The following is a 19,652-nucleotide window of genomic DNA, read 5'->3' on the forward strand; positions in this document are numbered from 1 at the left end:
TATAATTCATGAATGAAAACATTTTGTAACATGATTTTGATGTACCATTTCCATGGTAATGCAATGTCAGATTTTAAAATGGGTTTCAAAGGATGAATTTTGAGATTTGAAGTTTTCAACTGATACATAATTTCTTATGATTTCTAAAGAGTGATAGAGAAAAAGGCAACTAAGAAGACTTTCTGTGACAAAGGTCAGAACTCCTGTTATGATGTAGATTTTTCAGGTCCACTCTTGTCATAAATTAATCTATTACTTTTCCTACAAAAAGTGTTAAAATACCTATTTGGGAGTCTTAGACCTTTCCAATGATATATAGTTTGTCATGATTAGATTAGGATTTAATTGTAAAATAGTGAAGTAAACTTAGGCGTATTACAATAGTATTACAATAGAAAACAGTTATTTTAAATTATAATAATATTTCAAAATATAAACATTTTTACTGTATTTTTAAACAAATAAATAAAGCCTTGGTGAGAATAAGGGACCTAAATTGAATTCTATATTTTTAAATCTTCATATGATTCTTATGCATCAGACATCATAATGAAGTGGAAAAAATTCTCTATCTATCTATCTATCTATCTATCTATCTATCTATCTATCTATCAGGATTAGCTGGGGAAATACGTGGACACACCACTTCCCTATTGGTGCAGGTGAAGGTGTGGCGACAGACAGCAGCACAGACGCTCATCTCTGACTCGAGGATGTTCTGCTGCTGTCGCGAAGCCTGAGTCCAGCTCTGCCATTCCTCCACCAGCACCAGACTGAAGTTCTGCTAAATAGCTGGAGATTATGTTCAGTGGACTTTTAAAGGAGGAGCCCATTCATGACCTCTCAGACTGTGGTGTGGAGCAGAGGAGAACAAAATACATCTAATCCAAACCGTAGCCTACTGGCGTGCTGAAGATCGTGCTGTTTTAAACGGGACGGGGCTCTGAGAGAGAGATCATGGCTGGATGCTGCATGTCTGCGGAGGAGAAGGAACGGCAGAGGATAAATCAGGAGATAGACAAACAACTGAGGAAAGACAAGAAAGACTCGCGTAGAGAACTCAAACTACTGCTGCTGGGTAAGGCATGTGCTTCGTAAACGTGTGGGAAAAGATGTTATAAAACGTTTTACTAATAGTTACCCATTTAGATAGATAGATGTTTGATTAGTTCGTTTAAAATGACAGAACAGTATTTATCCTGTTCAAAATTAAGATAAAACTTAGTGTTGATATGTTTATAGTTATTGTGACGAACTAAACTATTATTCTTTAAAAAAAAAAAAAAAAAACTGTACTTTCAGGTAATATAATAGCCTATTGCTAAATGAAAGGCTGCTTAAGTGTAGCCTAGGCTACTTAAAGAAAATAGACTTTCATGGGTTAAAACACTTCTTTCTGAAAACACTGAAGTAGGCCTACACTTTTAAAAAGTGCACTTTAAACGTTTTAGCTACTTTAAACTGCATATTTATGTTTCAAACTTTTGTCATGCTTTAAAGAAGTGCACTTATTTTGCTGTGTTGACTACATACTAAATCGCATGTTATGTACTCCATTATAACTGTAGTGTTATTCAATATTACATTTAATGTATTTTAAATGTACTAAATTGTAACGTCATCATTACAAATGTGTAATTACAAATATATTTAAATACATCACAATGCAAGGTTTAGTAGAAATTGCATAAAAAAGATTATTTTAGTTTACCATAAATGCTTGTCAGTAAATTCAGCACTATTTTAACCATATTTCAACATACAATAGAAATAATTACGAAATTACATAAAGATGTACTTAAGTCAGTGGGTAAACAAAACACGTGTCCTTGTTACAGTGTATTATACATTTAAGTACTGAGTAATATTAATTAACTACATGTACTTACTATATGGTTGGGGTTAGGATTAGGGTTTGGTTTAGGGTAACTTGCATGTAATTATGCATAATTTATTGTTATTATAATAGTAAGTGCATGTAATGTGTAATGATGCGTTAAAATAAAGTGCTACCAAAAACACTCTTAAGTTCAACTAATTGCATTTAATATCAGTTTAAACTAAAATAGGCCTACATTTTAATTTAAGTAACATTCAGTTCATGTGGTTTAGCTGCTGTGGCACTGTTTTATACAGTTCTTGGCCGCACGGCCACTGTCTCTGTTCTTGCTATGCAAAAGCATGCAAAGCAGAACCTGCACTGAACTCTAAAAAAAATTTCCTCAACAGCACTCCCTCCCTCAACAACACCACAGCAGATACACACACACGCAGGAAGAAAGGCTTTGTCGTATGTCACATGTGTGTGTGCATGTGTGGTTTGAGTGTCATTTACTTGTAACAGTCTTGTGGTTCATACACACGTGTGCAGAGTGTGTGAACTGAATCAGTCTCCCAGTAGATTCATTATTACACTGACCAAATTAAGAGCCGGCCCTCGAGACAGGCCGAACAGAAAGGTCAAAATAAGCATCACGTTTACAATACTCCTTTTAACTGTTACCGTTGAGCAATGACTTGGTTTTCTTTATAAATGTCAAACATGAGAATGTTGTATAATGACATGTTTTACAGTATGTAAAACAAAATATTTGCATTGTGCTTTCATGTGAGTGTGTGTATGTGTGTGTGTGTTTGGGACGTTTTTTGTGCTCAATAAGCAATATAATTTTAGGTGTGACCAGTGCAAAACTTTATAAACGTAGTTTATTAAAAAAGGCTTTGTTCTTGTTGAATGGCAGCATAGTAATATAAAACACATTCAGTTCATCTGTTTGTGACAAAATATTGTCATTAATACACACTACTTTCCAAAAGCTATTGTTTGGAAACTTCAAAAAATTAGATTTCAAAGCTAATGTACCCTTCAAGTCAAAGATTTGGAATAATTATGATTTTTTTAACGTTTTGTAAGTGCCTTATGCTCACCAAGTCCGACGTTAATTTATGTGATCAAAAAGATGTAATTATTATTTAATTAATACTCAATTATTATTGGTACACAATTATTAATATTGGTTCCTATTATTATCAATGTAGAAAACTTTTACATATTAGAATGATTTCTGAAGGATCAGACTGAAGTAATGCTGAAAATTCAGCTTTGCATCACATGAATAAATTTAATTTGACATTATTTTACAATAGAAAACATTTTTTTAAATTGTGTAATATTTCACAATATTACTGTTTTTACTGTATTTTTGATCAAATAAACACATTGGTTAAGTAAAAGAGACTTCTTTCAAAAACATAAAAAAATAATAATCTAATTATTCCAAATGTTTGACCATTAGTATATTTATTCTATAATTGATATATAATTCATTATATTATATATAATTTCCACATGAGAAAGTGACTGACATTACATTTGAGTTACCGTGGCTTTCAAATAAAACAGATGTTTACTTTACTATAATTTTATCATAATTTACCATAGTCTGTAATCATCTACACTGTAAACCTCCTAACTGAATAAACATCATGGTGAAATGCATTTCTGCGACTTTCAATTGAACTTTATTATAAAGCTGATACGTAAATCTAAGGACTCTTGGTTTCGCATGGAACTCATTCAAATCTGGTCATTTTCATTTGTGTAAAAAATCGCAATGTCGCTAGGACATTCTCAAGATGCTAATTCATGCAAAGTGGAGAATGGTTGAATGGAAAATGGCCCACAGACGAAATTTTCATTTCAAATTTGAATTCCCATAAGCTGGTCCCAAAATGAACTTTTTGCCACACCTGTGAACTCAGAAAATCTAGTGGCGATAAATATTTCTTACCAGCCAACTTTGTATTATTACATCGCAAAATATATTTTAAATGTGATCAAATGTAAAAATAAATAAATAAATTTTGGCTTTATTGCTGAATGTCTGATGATACATTTTAAGTAAAAATTCATTTAAAGACAAAGTATCTAAGCTTTTCTTCAGTTGAAGAATTTCTTTGTATTTTTTACAATTCAGATTTACATTCGTGTTTATTGGAATTTAAATATTAAAATTGTAATTGCTGCAAATATTTTGTCTAATGCAGCAGTCGGCAAGGACAATTTTACTCGCATTTGGCACTTCCTGAGTGACAATTTTGAAACCCTGGCCATAACTTTTCTGTTAAATGGCTGACAAATAATTCAAGATGTATTTTTGCTCTAAATAAAGGAATAATCTTCGAAGAAATGTGTAAATGTGTATTGAAGTGTGAACTGAGAATGAGATAACATTTTATGTAATGCGTCTGATTGATGTACTCATTACACTACAGCAGTGCACACTAACAAACGGTGTGTGTTACACATGAGCCATCCAGAAGTGAACTTCTCTCAGACAGCTGTAAAAGTGTCAAACAACAGGGGCCAGCAGTCTGTTGTTCACTTCCAGCAGAAAACACACCTTACTCATTTATATCATGCCTCGTTGTCTGACTGCAGAAGGCGTTACTGTGAAATCTTTGTATGTTCACAAAGTATGTGGCTATAAGGCATTACCTCGAGAGTTAATGCTCTGCCAAAATCAGTAAATCAACCTAAGAAGCCTCAATTTACCCTAAATCTGACTTGAAATATACATACAAAGACTGCATTCTGTCAAATCATAATGCCACGGCTCTGAAAAATGAAATATGTATTTGTAAATGAGTGTCTAGTGAAGTTGTGCGTTTGCTTTAGCACATGAAGTAGGCTTGAATAATGGCTTTAGTGTGGAGACTCTCACTCCACTCAGCGACTGTTTATTGGACCAAGGGCAAGACAGATATTCTGCCACACGGCACTTTAAACAAATCTCACTGAAACACATACTCCTCCTCAACTTTCCTCCTCTTCGTCTCTATCTTTCACCCCCCTGTCTTCTCTGACTTTTGTTTCTTAGCTGGGTGAAACAACTGCAAGAATAGGTAAAATCTATATATCTATATATATATATATATATATATATATATATTTATATGCAGTGTGTTTGTGTGTATTAGGGCTGTTAAGCAATTATTTGTAATCTAAAAAATGTGTAATCTAACTAATTAATTACATGATTTGCTGATTAATTAATCACAAACGAATCACACATCAATTTGATGAGCTGAGAAATTACAACCATAAGATCATTTAAAGTCTTTATTGTGTTAGATGAGATAAGCATAGAATAGATGTTACAGAAGAATGAGCTTCGTAAAAATATTTTGATTAAATTTAGAATTGATTAGCTATAATGTGGCTATAACATTGTTTTAAGGAGGTGCACCTGAAGTGGCATTTTGATATATTTACAAAGACTGTTCAAAGGTGGCATGAATGCATTTACACTGCAATTAGAATTGCATAAATAATGCTATGAGATTAATAGATTTTAAATGGGCATTAATTAAAAGAAACTGAATATTGAAGTTGATTATTTTTTTAATGAAATTTGTTTATGTACATACATGAACAAATTACAAATTTAAAACTTAAAAAAATTTAAAACTTTAAAAAATTATATATAATCACCTTTTTTTGCAATAGATTTAAAGGGGTTATCGGATGCAAAATTCACTTTTACATGTTGTTTGAACTGAAATGTGTGTTGGAAGTGTGTGTACACAACCACCCTAAAATGATACAAATCCACCCAGTGTTTTTTTTTTTTTAAATCCAAAATAAAAAAGATCACTTTCTCAAATCAAGCCGTTCTCAGATTCTTGGCTGTATGATGTCACACGGACCCAGTCCCCTCCCACGATTGTTGATTGACACTGGCATTTAATCACAGACCCGTCCTGAGTGAGCTGTCATCAGTCCGCCATTGTTTCACTGTTGGAGCAGATGTAGACAAGAATGGCTCCTAAGCGATTGAGGTGTTTTGTTGTTGGATGTAATAATTAACATAGCAGTCGTCATTTACTCCCGACATCTGAGCCGCTGAAGATGCAGTGGATTACCTTTGTCTTTGAAGGGAATGCGCTCCCCCAGTCTACCTAAATGCCTCTATGTTTGCGCAAATCATTCGTGATCCAGCCTCACCTACAGAGGAAGTGAGTACAAGGTTTTTTAATGAATCTTTGCAAATCGCCTTTCCTAATAATGTGTTAGCAAGTTCCACGATGAATGCGGCTAAAGTTTACAGTCTCTCAGAGAACTGCGTGTCACCCCACGGAAGAGAGGGGCTGGGTGAGCAGAGCTCATTAGCATTTACAGGGACATGCACTGAAACGGCTTGCTGTGAACAGAGCTGTTTTTGACAGGGTAAAAAGGGTGTTGATTTACACTACCACTGATAAATTTTAACCAAAGTATGTAACAGACTTTTCATTAAGACCCTAAAGAATCATATCAACTTGTGGAAAATGGGCATCCGATGACCCCTTTAAATCTAGAGTTTGTAATTTCATCAAAGAGAATAGCAGAACACACCTCCATCTTACATTGGTCAGGAAAACTACAAACCACACCCCAAACTCTTGCCATTGGTTGAGACAGTGTTGCTGTGTCTGGCTGGTTGAGATGATCAAATAGCAATGTTTTGTTAGTGCCTCAGAGTCACAGTATTAACCCTTTTCGAGGAACCAACCTAAAATAAGATGGAATATGTGAAAATTTAAATAAAGATTACATGCATAATAAAAGAGTGGGAAAATACAGTGGTCTAGAGTGGTTTTAGGTGGAGTGTAGCATATCATGCTGCAGGGCTGTACGTATATTCCCTTCTCCTCGGTATATTCACTGTGACATTATCCTCAGCCATGTACATCTTACAGCTGTCCTGAGTAAAGACACAGCAGCTGGAGAATATAAACACAACTCTGGCAAGCCGCACGTTCAGTCTGTCGAACATAATCGTTTCAGTCTTGTCTTGCTAAAGTAGCCAAACACTAAACAGATTTACTTTTTGTTCATCTCTGGGGAAAAATATACAAATGAGAAGCGGCCAGATTCACCCAACCATTTGAGTTATTTAATCAAAGCCACAAAACCAGAGAACAAGCCGTTATAGTTGTTCATTTCGGGAACACTTTATTTTAAGGTGTCCATAATACAGAGTAATTACCTAATTAAGTACTTAGTAGTAGCCGTTGTACTTACATGAAACTAAATGTACTTACCATGTAACTACATTATAGAACAGCCTGTACTTACAGTTTGTAATTATGTAGATGTAATAGGCAGCTTCTGTTACACATATGTAACAGACCGAGTACTTCATGTGTATCTATACTGTACTCCTTATCCAGCTGCACCTTAGTTTGATTTAACCCACCAGTACACAGCTAAAATACATGTAATACCTTTCTAATTACAATAAAATTACAGAATATTACACAGGCATGAGCTACTTAAAATAAAGTGTATCAAGATTGTACTTAAGTGTACAAGTAGCTGTGTAACAGACTCGGTCTGTTACATATGTATAACAGTAGCTGCCTATTACATCTACATAATTACAAACTGTAATTACAGGATGTTCCATAACTTAGTTACATGGTAAGTACATTTTACAACGGCTACTACTAAGTACTTAATTAGGTAATTGCTCTGTATTATGACACCTTAAAATAAGGTGTTACCTTCATTTCTTTCAAAAAATTTTTTGAAGCATAAAGGTAATATAATAATTCCTGGATTTTGGAGTTGGTATGGTATTATTGGTACTGATACCAGTTATTGATTGATGGTAATGATTTCAAGGTGAACACTTTTTTTTAATATACCTACTGTTCAAAAGTTAGTAGTAAGATTTTGTAATGTTTTGAAAGACGTCTCTTACCAATGCACCATTTATTTGATCAAAAAATACAGTAAAAACAGTAATATTGTGAAGTATTATTACAATTTAAAATAACTGTTTTCTACTTTAATAAATTTTAAAATGTAATTTATTCCTGTGATGGAAAATCTAAATTTTCATCATCATTACTCCAGTCTTCAGTGTCACATGATCCTTCAGAATTCATTCTAATATAATGATTTGCTGCTCAAGAAACATTTCTTATTATTATCAATGGTAAATACAGTTGTGCTGTAGAAACATTTTTTCATTATTCGTTGATAAATACAAAAGTTCAAAAGAACAGTTTATTTTACTTAAATAAATGTCTTTACTGTCACTTTTGATCAATTCAATGTGTCCTGTCTGAATAAAAGTATTCATAACCTCATTTCACTCTTAGAAGAATTTGCAGTGGCACTTTGAGATACAAACATACATGGCATATTCATATACCATGGTAATTTGTCCAAAAACATGGTAATACAATTGTACTTTTTTCTTAGTGCAGAAACTGAAGAATTGATTTGTCTTTTTTCTCTTGTAGGCACAGGTGAGAGTGGCAAGAGTACATTCATTAAACAGATGAGGATCATTCATGGCTCGGGTTATACTGATGAAGATAAGAAGGACTTTATTAAGCTTGTCCACCAGAACGTGATCAGCGCCATGCAATCCATGGTCAGAGCTATGGACATGCTCAAGATCGCTTATGCTAACTCAGACAACCAGGTACCACTTGACACCATCCAAGTAAATCAGATAAACAATGTTCCCAATCTCTGTTGCCAGGAACATTCACTGTTGCTCAAGTCTTATTATTTAATTCAATTTTGCTTCTTAGTGTAGTTATTTATCTTGTTTAGATGCCTTTACTGGAATTCATTTTGGTCTTTATGCATTTAATAATGAATTGGTCAAAAATGTAATTTTATTAAACTTCATAATCATACCTTTTTTATGTTCACCTGTTTATTTCCTTCCAGATGGTTTTACGTCCTGTTTATAAGCTTTGCTTCACTTATATTAATTGGCTGTTTTCTGCACTCTGGCTCTTGACCGCACACTCTCATTGGTCCCCTGGGGAGATGCTGATCAGTCCTGATTGGCTGTGCTTGTCTCTGCAGGCTAATGCTACACTGGTGAATGATATTGAGGTGGATAAGATCATGAGTTTGGACGAGGCCCAAGTCAACGCCATCCGGAGTCTATGGAACGACACTGGGATTCAGGAATGCTACGACCGCCGCCGAGAGTACCAGCTAACTGACTCTGCCAAATAGTCAGTCTTGTCATTTTCAACTAGTTAAATCTATGATCACTGCATTTTTGACATGATTTGACATTTTGAAGTGATTGAGGTTTGGTCATATACAGGTGCATCTCAATAAATTAGAATGTCGTTGAAAAGTTCATTTATTTCAGTAATTCAACTCAAATTGTGAAACTCGTGTATTAAATAAATTCAATGCACACAGACTGAAGTAGTTTAAGTCTTTGGTTCTTTTAATTGTGATGATTTTGGCTCACATTTAACAAAAACCCACCAATTCACTATCTCAACAAATTAGAATACTTCATAAGACCAATACAAAAAACATTTTTAGTGAATTGTTGGCCTTCTGGAAGGTATGTTCATTTACTGTATATGTACTCAATACTTGGTTGGGGCTCCTTTTGCTATAATTACTGCCTCAATTCAGCGTGGCATGGAGGTGATCAGTTTGTGGCACTGCTGAGGTGGTATGGAAGCCCAGGTTTCTTTGACAGTGGCCTTCAGCTCATCTGCATTGTTGGGTCTGGTGTCTCTCATCTTCCTCTTGACAAGACCCCACAGATTCTCTATGGGGTTCAGGTCAGGCGAGTTTGCCGGCCAATCAAGCACAGTAACATCATGGTCATTGAACCAGCTTTTGGTACCTTTGGCAGTGTGGGCAGGTGCCAAGTCCTGCTGTAAAATGAAATCAGCATCTCCATAAAGCATATCAGCAGAAGGAAGCATGAAGTGCGCTAAAATTTCCTGGTAGATGGCTGCATTGACTGTGGACATCAGAAAACACAGTGGACCAACACCAGCAGATGACATGGCAGCCCAAATCATCACTGACTGTGGAAACTTCACACTGGACTTCAAGCAACATGGATTCTGTGCCTCTCCACTCTTCCTCCAGACTCTGGGACCTTGATTTCCAAATGAAATGCAAAATTTACTTTCATCTGAAAAGAGGACTTTGGACCACTGAGCAACAGTCCAGTTCTTTTTCTCCGCAGCCCAGGTAAGATGCTTCTGACGTTGTCTCTGGTTCAGAAGTGGCTTGGTAGCCCTTTTCCTGAAGACGTCTGAGCGTGGTGACTCTTGATGCACTGACTCCAGCTTCAGTTCACTCCTTGTGAAGCTCTCACAAGTGTTTGAATCAGCTTTGCTTGACTGTATTCTCAAGCTTGCGGTCATCCCTGTTGCTTGTGCACCTTTTCCTACCCAAATTCTTCCTTCCAGTCAACTTTGCATTTAATATGCTTTGATACAGCACTCTGTAAACAGCCACACTTTCAGGAATGACCCTCTGTCACTTACCCTCTTTGTGGAGGGCGTCAATGTTCGTCTTCTGGATCATTGCCAAGTCAGCAGTCTTCCCCATTATTGTGGTTTCAAAGAACAAGAGATACCCGGAATTTATACTGTAGGGATGGTCATTTATTGAAACTCAAATGTAAATATTTTAATATTTTGAGATACTGATTTTTGACTTTCATGAGCTGTAAGCTCTAATCCTCAAAATTAAAACAAATTTTTTTTAAAAATGTTTTACTTTACATGTAATGAATCTGAAATATATGAAAGTTTCACTTTTTGAAATAAGTTACAAGAAAAAATGAACTTTTTCACTACATTCTAATTCATTGAGATGCACCTGTATGGTACTGGAAACTCTGCAGACCCTCATTGAAAGAAGTAGACTTTCGCATACTTTTTAAAAGAGTACTTATTATGGAAATAATATACTTTAAAAGAATATACTTGAGTGTGAATGTAATGTTTTCATACGCTTAATTATATGTAATTTTCAATTAATTGCAAACAGAATTGTAGTTTAAATTCATATTAAAAGTAATTACGAGTGTTTTGACCCACTTAAGTAGGACTTACGTGCTTCTTTATATGTAACTTTAAAATATTTTAATGTCATTTCTATTCAAACTTGCATGTCATGTATTTAAATATATTGTAGTTACACATTTGTTGCAATTTAGTGCATTTTAAAAAATATATTAACTTTAAATGTAATATAAAATATCACACTGCAGTTAAAATTATTAAGTACTTTTCATGTGCTTTAGAATGTTAGGCAACACATCAAAATAAGTGTAATTCTTTAAAACATGGGAAGAGATTATTAAAACAATGATTTAAAAATGTACTTTAATGTCAAACATTTTAATGTGAAATTATTTGAAAAAGTGTACTTAAGCGTGTTAAGAAACAGTCATGAAAGTGAACTCTTAAGTACACTTAAGTGGCATTTTATTTCAATAGTATTATATTATCTGCAAGTATCTTTTTGGATTTTAAGCACACAACAAGTGCACATTCAATGCATTTAAGTGCACTTATTTTTCACAAAGTGAGGTCCAGTCTTAGAAGTGTGTTTTCTCTAAATATCCAGCATATCCTCTACAAAATGCGTGGTATTATGGTGTAAAACTCTCTGTGTGCCACATTTATGTGCTTATAACCACTGTAAAACCTGTTTCATCAGCTCTGGCCATGACTTGACCACAGTATTTGTTTTCACATGTAACAGCTACCTGAGTGATCTGGATCGGATTTCAGACGCAGCGTACGTCCCCACAGAGCAGGACATTCTGAGAGTCAGGGTTCCCACCACAGGTATCATCGAGTATCCCTTCGACCTGGAGAACGTCATCTTCAGGTGAGTCCAGCACATGCATCAGCACAAATTTAGTGTGCTGAAAAATTGAATGAAAAATCTTTTAAAAATGCATGTGCCAAAATGTACTCTTTGTATTTATGCTGGTTTCATATTATTTTCAAAAAGTGTAAAATAATTTTCAACAAAATATAATGTGGTGAAAAACATCAAGTAAAAAGTAAAATTAACATTTTCTATAAACACTAAATAAATGTGAGTGCACACATCTTGATCATTTATCAAGCTTGTAAATATATATTTCAAGCAAAAAAAAATTACATATAAATTAAGAATTCATAAATAATGCCATTTCACACCTTGCCTTGTCCTAAAAAGGTCAAATTACCTGATATTTTAACAGACTTATTGATCTGGACACAGTCATTTCTCTGAATGTTTCTGCACGTTAGTCACACCACATGATTTCAATTTGGCAGACAAAAGGTTTAGAAATATTTAAATAATATAACAAAATAGCTTCACTGCTTAGGATATAATAATAAAATATTAAACTACTATTACACTGATGATCAGTTATGACCCCTAAAAAATATCAAAGTTCATTTTAATTGAGAAAATAAAAACTTGACAAAGAAACATGCATGAATGAGAGTCATTAAATATGCGGAGTGTTCACATAATCACAGTCCGTTATGTGTTAAATTAACATAAACAGTTGGGTTAAAACCGGATGTCTTTCAGTATATTAGATCCTTCCAGCTGGTCTTAAAGAGACAGCAGTCTAATAAACCTGTTGTCTTTGTCATTAATGTTAATCAAATAACAAAAGACAAAGAGAAGTCAGTGATTCTTCAATTCATATTTGATTCATTCAGTGAAGATTATGCATTGTTTTAGTTTTACGTTTGACTATTTGATTTCTGTAGTAGTTCTTACTACATGTTAAATAAACCTGTAGTTGAAAAACTTAAGTTTGTTTAATCTGTACTTTTGTTCTATTGTGTTTGCAATTTGCTTTTTGTTCTTATTTTTAATTTAAAAAATAAAATAAAATAAAAATAGCTACATCCAGATATATATTGTTATCCTGAAATAAAATTTCTATATATTGTTCTATATATCTATATATTGTTATCCTGAAATAAAAAGATTTTGGTAATATCGCCCACCCCTAGTATATATATATATATATATATATATATATATATGTGTGTGTGACCCTGGATATATATATATATATATATATATATGTGTGTGTGTGACCCTGGATATATATATATATATATATATATATATGTATATATATATATGTGTGTGACCCTGGAGCTTAAGGGTCTTAAGTAGCACAGGTATATTTGTAGCAATAGCCAAAAATAAATTGTATGGGTCAGAATTATAGATTTTTCTTTTATGCCAAAAATTCAATTAAATTCAATTCAAGTTTAAATTGAATAGCGCTTTTTACGATACAAATCATTGCAAACGTAACTAAGACTTTTGCCACAAAAAACTGCTAATCTTCTTTCTAACTGTCATCAGGATGGTGGACGTCGGGGGTCAGCGATCCGAGCGCAGGAAGTGGATCCACTGCTTTGAGAACGTCACCTCCATCATCTTCCTGGTGGCTCTGAGCGAGTACGACCAGGTCCTGGCTGAATGTGACAATGAGGTCGGTGTACTTTGAGTTCATCCTCGTCCAGGCTGTTCCTCTGTGACTTCATGCTCATGGCAGTTGACTGGATTTGAAATTGTCTCGTGTGTTTCAGAATCGCATGGAGGAGAGTAAAGCTTTGTTTAAAACCATCATCACATATCCTTGGTTCCAGCAGTCATCTGTCATTCTCTTTCTTAATAAGACAGACATCCTGAAGGAGAAGATCGTGCACTCTCACGTGGCCACCTACTTCCCAGAATTCACAGGTGAGTCATTCATAGCAGTTCACTCGAGGCACAAGATGCTTCTTTAATTTCTAAAGATTTTTCTTTAATTTTTAATTTCATTTTAAAGTGAATCACCATCAAGTACAAAAATTCTGAACATAATTTTTTATTACACTTTGATTACACGTGTATGTACACATAGTAATAACTTTTTTTTTTTTTTTTACAAAAACTTAACAAATATCATAAATTATTAATCCATAAAGTTTTAATAAAATTGCACCACATGAGATTTTACAGCCTGAATTGAACTTAAATATGATAATAAATAATATGATATTTTAAAGATATTTATTGTCTTTGAGATATAATTTCTGTGATATTGATTAGATTTTAAATAGTTTAATCCATCTTTATATGTAATTCGATATTAGATACTTATTGACTTGTTGATATAATATATATGCACTGTGTGTGTGTGTGTGTGTGTGTGTATATATATATATATATATATATAATATACATATATACAGTCATGGCCAAAAATATCGGCACCCTTGGTAAATATGATCAAAGAAGGCTGTGAAAATTAATCTGCATTGTTAATCCTTTTGATCTTTTATTTAAAAAAATTTACAAAAATCTAACCTTTCATTGAAGAATAAGTATTTAAAATGGGGGGAAATATCATTATGAAATAAATGTTTTCTAATACACATTGGCCACAATTAACTGCAAGCTTTTATTCAATACTTTTTGAAACCTCCATTTGCCAGTTTAACAGCTCTAAATGTTCTCCTATGATGCCTGATGAGGTTAGAGAACACCTGACAAGAGATCACAGACCATTCCCTCATCCAGAATCACTCCAGACCCTTTAGATTCCCAGCTCCATGTCGGTGCTCCATGTTGGTGCTTCTTCTCTTCAGTTCACATATTTTCTATAGAGTTCAGGTCAGAGGACTGGAATGGCCAGCAGAAGCTTGGTTTTGTGCTCAGTGACCCATTTTTGTGTTGTTTTTGAGGTTTATGTTTGGATTATTGTACGGTTGGAAGATCCAAACATGGCCCATTATAAGATTTCTAACAGAGTCAGTCACTTGTTGATTTTTAATCTGTTGGTATTTGATAGAATCCATGATGCCATGTGTCTCAACAAGATGTCCAGGACCTCCAGCAGAAATATAGGCCCACAACATCAAAAATACAGCAGTATATTTCATTGTACACATGGGGTACTTTTTATCCCTGTGTTCACCAAACCCATCTTGAGTGTTTGCTGCTAAAAAGCTCATTTTTTAGTTTCATCTGACCATAGAAGCCAGTCCCATTTGAAGTTCCAGTCGTGTCTGATAACTGAATATGCTGGAGTTTGTTTTTGGATGAGCGAAGAGCATCTTTCTTGAAACTCTCCCAAACATGTGGTGATGTAGGGGCTGCTTGACAATTTTTTTTAAGGTTTTCTGACCCCGAGACTCAACTATTTTCTGCAATTCTCCAGCTGTGGTCCTTGGAGAGTCTTTAGCCACTCAAACTCTCCTTCTCACCGTGCATTAGGACGATATAGACACACGTCCTCTTCCAGGCAGTTTCGTAGCATTTTCTGTCGATTGGAAATTCTTAATTATTGCCCTGATGGTGGAAATGGGAATTTTCACTTTTCTTAAACCCACTTCACTAATTTGTGAAGCTCAATTATCTTTTGCTGCACATCAAGAATAAGAATTTCTAGGGGTGCCAATAATTGTGTCCAACGTGTATTTGAAAAAAAACATTTATTTCATAATGATATTTCCCCCTATTTTAAATTCTTATTATCCAATGAAAGGTAGATTTTTGTGAATTTTTTTAAATAAAAGATCAAAAGGATTAACAAACAATCCAGATTAATTTTCACAGCCGCCTTTGTTCATATTTACCAAGGGTGCCGATATTTTTGGCTATGACTGTATATATTTATTTATAGAGAGAGAGAGAGATTTTTGTATATTACCTTTCATAATATGCTTTTTTATGACTATGAAGGTCTTTTACCATGCTGACATTTTTAACTTTACTGCACCAAAAATTTATTTTTATACAGAAATAAAAATATGTTCATAACATGCTCAAATGAGATGTGTATTCAAATCATTGCATGTGTAAATGGCATTTTTAATGTATTTTTAAATAAATTAATAGACCAAAAACAGAGCGTCACATCATTGACCCACTGATTACTGTCATTTTTCAGGCCCCAAAAACGATCCAAAGGCAGCCCAGGAGTTTATCCTCAAGATGTACCAGGAGCAAAACGAAGACAAAGACAAAACCATCTACTCTCACTTCACTTGTGCCACTGACACAGAGAACATCCGCTTGATCTTCGCCGCTGTGAAAGACACCATCCTCAGACACAACCTCAAAGAATTCAACCTGGTTTAAAATCAACAACTAGTCCTCATCCTGGAGGACAAACCTGGTCCTGCTCTCTTCTGTTGATCTGTTGAGTAGATTTAGCTCTCACATTAGCTTTACGTTGTTCTCTTGTTGACTAAGGACTTATATAAGGAAGTATCTAGGAGAATTGCCTAATGGATTAGATGTGGACTGGGTTCCTGAAAACGAGCCTTGATCTACCATTACAAGGATGAACCTTCTTTTCAGTCGTGTTTAGGTCCTCTAATAGATGGATAGGTTTCATCGACAACAGATGTTGCCATTTTGTTCTTTATGCGAGTAGAGTTTACAAAGGATTTTAAGGCACATGTAAAAATGTTTTCCTGATGTAATAGATCAAAGTCTTGAAGACTCCTTGAAGCGTTTAATGGCAAAAAGATGGAGAAGTTTACATGTTAATGTAAAAACCTATTCTGGATTTGTTTTTTTAAACTATCATGCTCTGTAATTGCCTTATGTAGTTTTAACACAAGTCTGAGTCAATATAATACATTTGTAGAAATTAAAGTTACGAATTTAATTCAGATATTTTTATTTTATTATTATGTAAAATAATTTACTAGCTATTTTAAACGGTGTTTTAGTGTCAAATTGTACATTGTAAATTATATTTATCAATTTAAACATGCATATTCCTTAAAAAAATCTTTATTTCTCACAGAACATTCAGTCACAGGGCAAATTCTGAAAGTTTTCACATTTTACGCAGCCACTGAATTCGGAGTTTCATCATTTTACCTCAGTTCGTAACAAGTTCAAGCTGTAGTGAATACCTGAAGTGCCTTTAAACTGTAATGTCTGTATCTGCTTTGATAATATTTATTAAACAACGATATACAGCTATATGTTGTTACTCATTAAAATTCAAATAACACAATCAAATAAAATTCAAAATACATTTATTAAATGTGCATAATTAGAAATGACAAGAAAATGATGCAAAAAAGTTCATGCTTTTCTTTGCCTTTATAGTCAACAAGAAATGACATTCACAGTTCTCAATATTACCTCACTAACATCATTCATTTCCAACTGAGAATAAATACACGATAAAACTGTAGAATAAGAGTATGCAGTTGCATGAGAAAAAAAAAAGCACATTTTGTCCCTTCAATCATATTTATTCGAAATCTGGGAACTTGATGTAAGATCTCTTGCTATGTGCTTTTATTGCTATAAACTTTATTAATGTTAAAGGAGTAGTTAACACAAAAATGAAATTTTTGCTGTAAATGTAATCACTCTCAGGTCATCCAAGATGTAGATGAGTTTGTTTCTTCATCAGAACAGATTTGGAGAAATGTAGCATTTCATCACTTGCTCACAAATGGATCCTCTGCAGTGAATGGGTGCCGTCAAAATGAGAGTCCAAACCGCTGATAAAAACATCACAATAATCCACACCACTCCAGTCCATCAATTACAGTCTTGTGATGCTGCATGTTTGTAAGAAACAAATCCATCGTTTAGGCGTTTTTAACTTCAAACCAGTCCATAATCCATAATATTGTTTTCTCCAGTGAAAAAGTCACCCTCGTCTGAATCAGGAAAGAAATAAGCCCAGATCAAGCACCATTTACAAGCCAAAACAGTTCTGAACAAATATGTTGATTTTGACTCTCATTCCGACGGCACCCATTTACTGCAGAGGATACACTGGTAAGTAACTGATGTAATGCTAAATTTCTTCAATTCTGTTTTGATGAAGAAACAAACTCATCTACATCTCGGTTGACCTGAAACGTGAGCAAACATCCATTTTTTGGTTAACCATTCCTTTAAATTACTGCATTAACTATAGGCAAGATTTTCAAAAGGCTGCGGACTAAAACAAGGACTGAAGAGATACTTTATTGGTGTACATCATTTACAGGTTGCCCAAGAGGCCTTATTGACATTAGGATCAATAAATAGGGTCAGTTTTGATTTCATGTCGACTTTAATGTCAATTCATTGACATTCATTAAGAAAATGGACAACAATAGCTTTACTGAAAAGCTAAATAATAAACAGTTGCATATTTATGTTATTTTACAGTTATTCAGTAACTCAGCGTGGCTGCATATAGACAAAGCAGTCAAGAAGCCATCGAGTGTTTACCGTCAAGTATTAAGACAAGCTATAGAATTAATTAAACACACTGAGAAACAAAATATCATTTCATGCAAAGCCACATATTAAAAAAATATCCCTGCTCTCCCCCATTTTCAAACATTCCTGGTCATTTCTGTTTAAATGCGACACACATTCCCACATGTAAAGACAAATAAAATACATACAGTGCACTGGTCTTTATTAATGTGTATAAAATGACACCTTAATCTACACTTTAGCGTGGCTTTAGTTAAGAGACGTGTTTCGAGTCGCTGAACTGCATGTACAGGCACGCTATAAAGACTTAAAATGTAAATGAGATTGGTGTTCAAGCAAATAAGGAATTTTGACAGACTGAGCTCAGACAGTGAGGGGGAAAGAAAGGTTCAATATAATGTAAACTGAACACAAACACACACACAGTCTAACAGTCATTACCAGTGTGGTATTCATGGTTTAGTGAATGACTGTTGCATTGTGGGTATAATGTGAAGTGGCACACTGCAAAAGCAGCATAAAGGCACACAGCAGAGCGCAGGATCACCGCATGTCACTTTAACTGTCCTTACTTCGGCAGACTTTCCCTGGCATCTTCAAGCTTGGCAAGAACCCACTGAGAACGACAGAAATGCATGATTTAAATTAAAGCACGGGTACAAACCGTTACAGGCTATTTTACCTACAATTAGCTGTGAAAAATTTTACTCTTAAAAGGATTGACCACCCAAAATTACAATGTTTTACACAACCTCAAGCCATCCTAGGTGTATAAGACTTTCTTCTTTCAGACGAATACAATCAGAGTTATATTAAAAAATATCCTGGCTCTTTCAAGCTTTATAATGGCAGTGAATGGGTGTTGAGATTTTGAAGCCCAAAAAAGTGCATCCCTCCATCATAAAAAGTGCTCCACACGGCTCCGATGGGTTAATAAAGGCCTCCTGAACCGAATCAATGCATTCGTTTAAGAAAAATATCCATATTTAAAACTTTATAAAGCGTAATCTCTAGCTTCCGCTAACTGACGTACGCGCGTTCACAAGAGAGCGGCACTTCAGCGGATGACGAAGGATGTAGCCGTAGAGTAAACTCAGCTGAGAATATTCTAGTCTCACGAGAACCAAGTTTTAATATAACTCAAATTGTATTTGTCTGAAAGAAGACAGTCATACAGTATGTGATGTGTGTTCTGTTGAAACTATTTTCAACAAAACAAAAAAGGTTAATTCAAATTTACTTCAAATTGTGTAGTGTCTCCATACGGCGTTTGGTTAAACAAACTAATATGACAATATCTAAAGAATATCTTTCACTGATTTATAAATAAATTACCTCAGGTTTCAAAATGAATGAATGTGATAAAAGTGTATTGTTATACACTTTACAAATGGTCTTGAAGAAAAGCCTTTTATGAAGGGATTCATGGTAATTTGGGGTCTTAAAGGGCACCATGGAAAGTGGGCGATGCTCACAGGATCGATGTGCAGCAGCAAAGATGTGCAACTGTACCTTTGCTAGTTCTGGAGTTTTGAAATTGATGATCTTCCCAAACTCTTTGGCATGAAACACTGATTTGACTCGCTCCTATGAAAATCAA

The 19,652-nt window shown here is 34.3% G+C and overlaps 2 protein-coding genes across 10 annotated transcripts in view; one reads left to right on the forward strand and one right to left on the reverse strand.

Moving 5' to 3' along the window:
- The first annotated feature begins 683 nt into the window (after positions 1-683).
- Positions 684-16,813, forward strand: gna14a (guanine nucleotide binding protein (G protein), alpha 14a). The gene is made up of 7 exons (XM_058785684.1): positions 684-1,078; positions 8,296-8,480; positions 8,876-9,030; positions 11,552-11,680; positions 13,181-13,310; positions 13,408-13,561; positions 15,756-16,813. The coding sequence occupies exons 1-7, from the start codon at positions 958-960 to the stop codon at positions 15,944-15,946; spliced, it is 1,065 nt and encodes a 354-aa protein (XP_058641667.1). The 5' UTR covers positions 684-957; the 3' UTR covers positions 15,947-16,813.
- A 981-nt stretch (positions 16,814-17,794) lies between these two features.
- Positions 17,795-19,652, reverse strand: part of vps13a (vacuolar protein sorting 13 homolog A) — a 53,383-nt gene continuing 51,525 nt past the window's right edge. For all 9 annotated transcript variants that reach the window (XM_058785672.1, XM_058785671.1, XM_058785674.1 and 6 more), the window contains 2 exons: positions 19,565-19,639; positions 17,795-18,668 (listed from right to left, as the gene is read on the reverse strand). In XM_058785672.1, the coding sequence (XP_058641655.1) occupies positions 18,621-18,668; positions 19,565-19,639 (123 nt within the window). In that variant the 3' untranslated portion in view covers positions 17,795-18,620. The remainder of the gene's footprint in view (positions 18,669-19,564; positions 19,640-19,652) is intronic.

This window comes from Onychostoma macrolepis, chromosome 08, assembly GCF_012432095.1.
Source record: "Onychostoma macrolepis isolate SWU-2019 chromosome 08, ASM1243209v1, whole genome shotgun sequence".
NCBI classification, from domain to species: domain Eukaryota; kingdom Metazoa; phylum Chordata; class Actinopteri; order Cypriniformes; family Cyprinidae; genus Onychostoma; species Onychostoma macrolepis.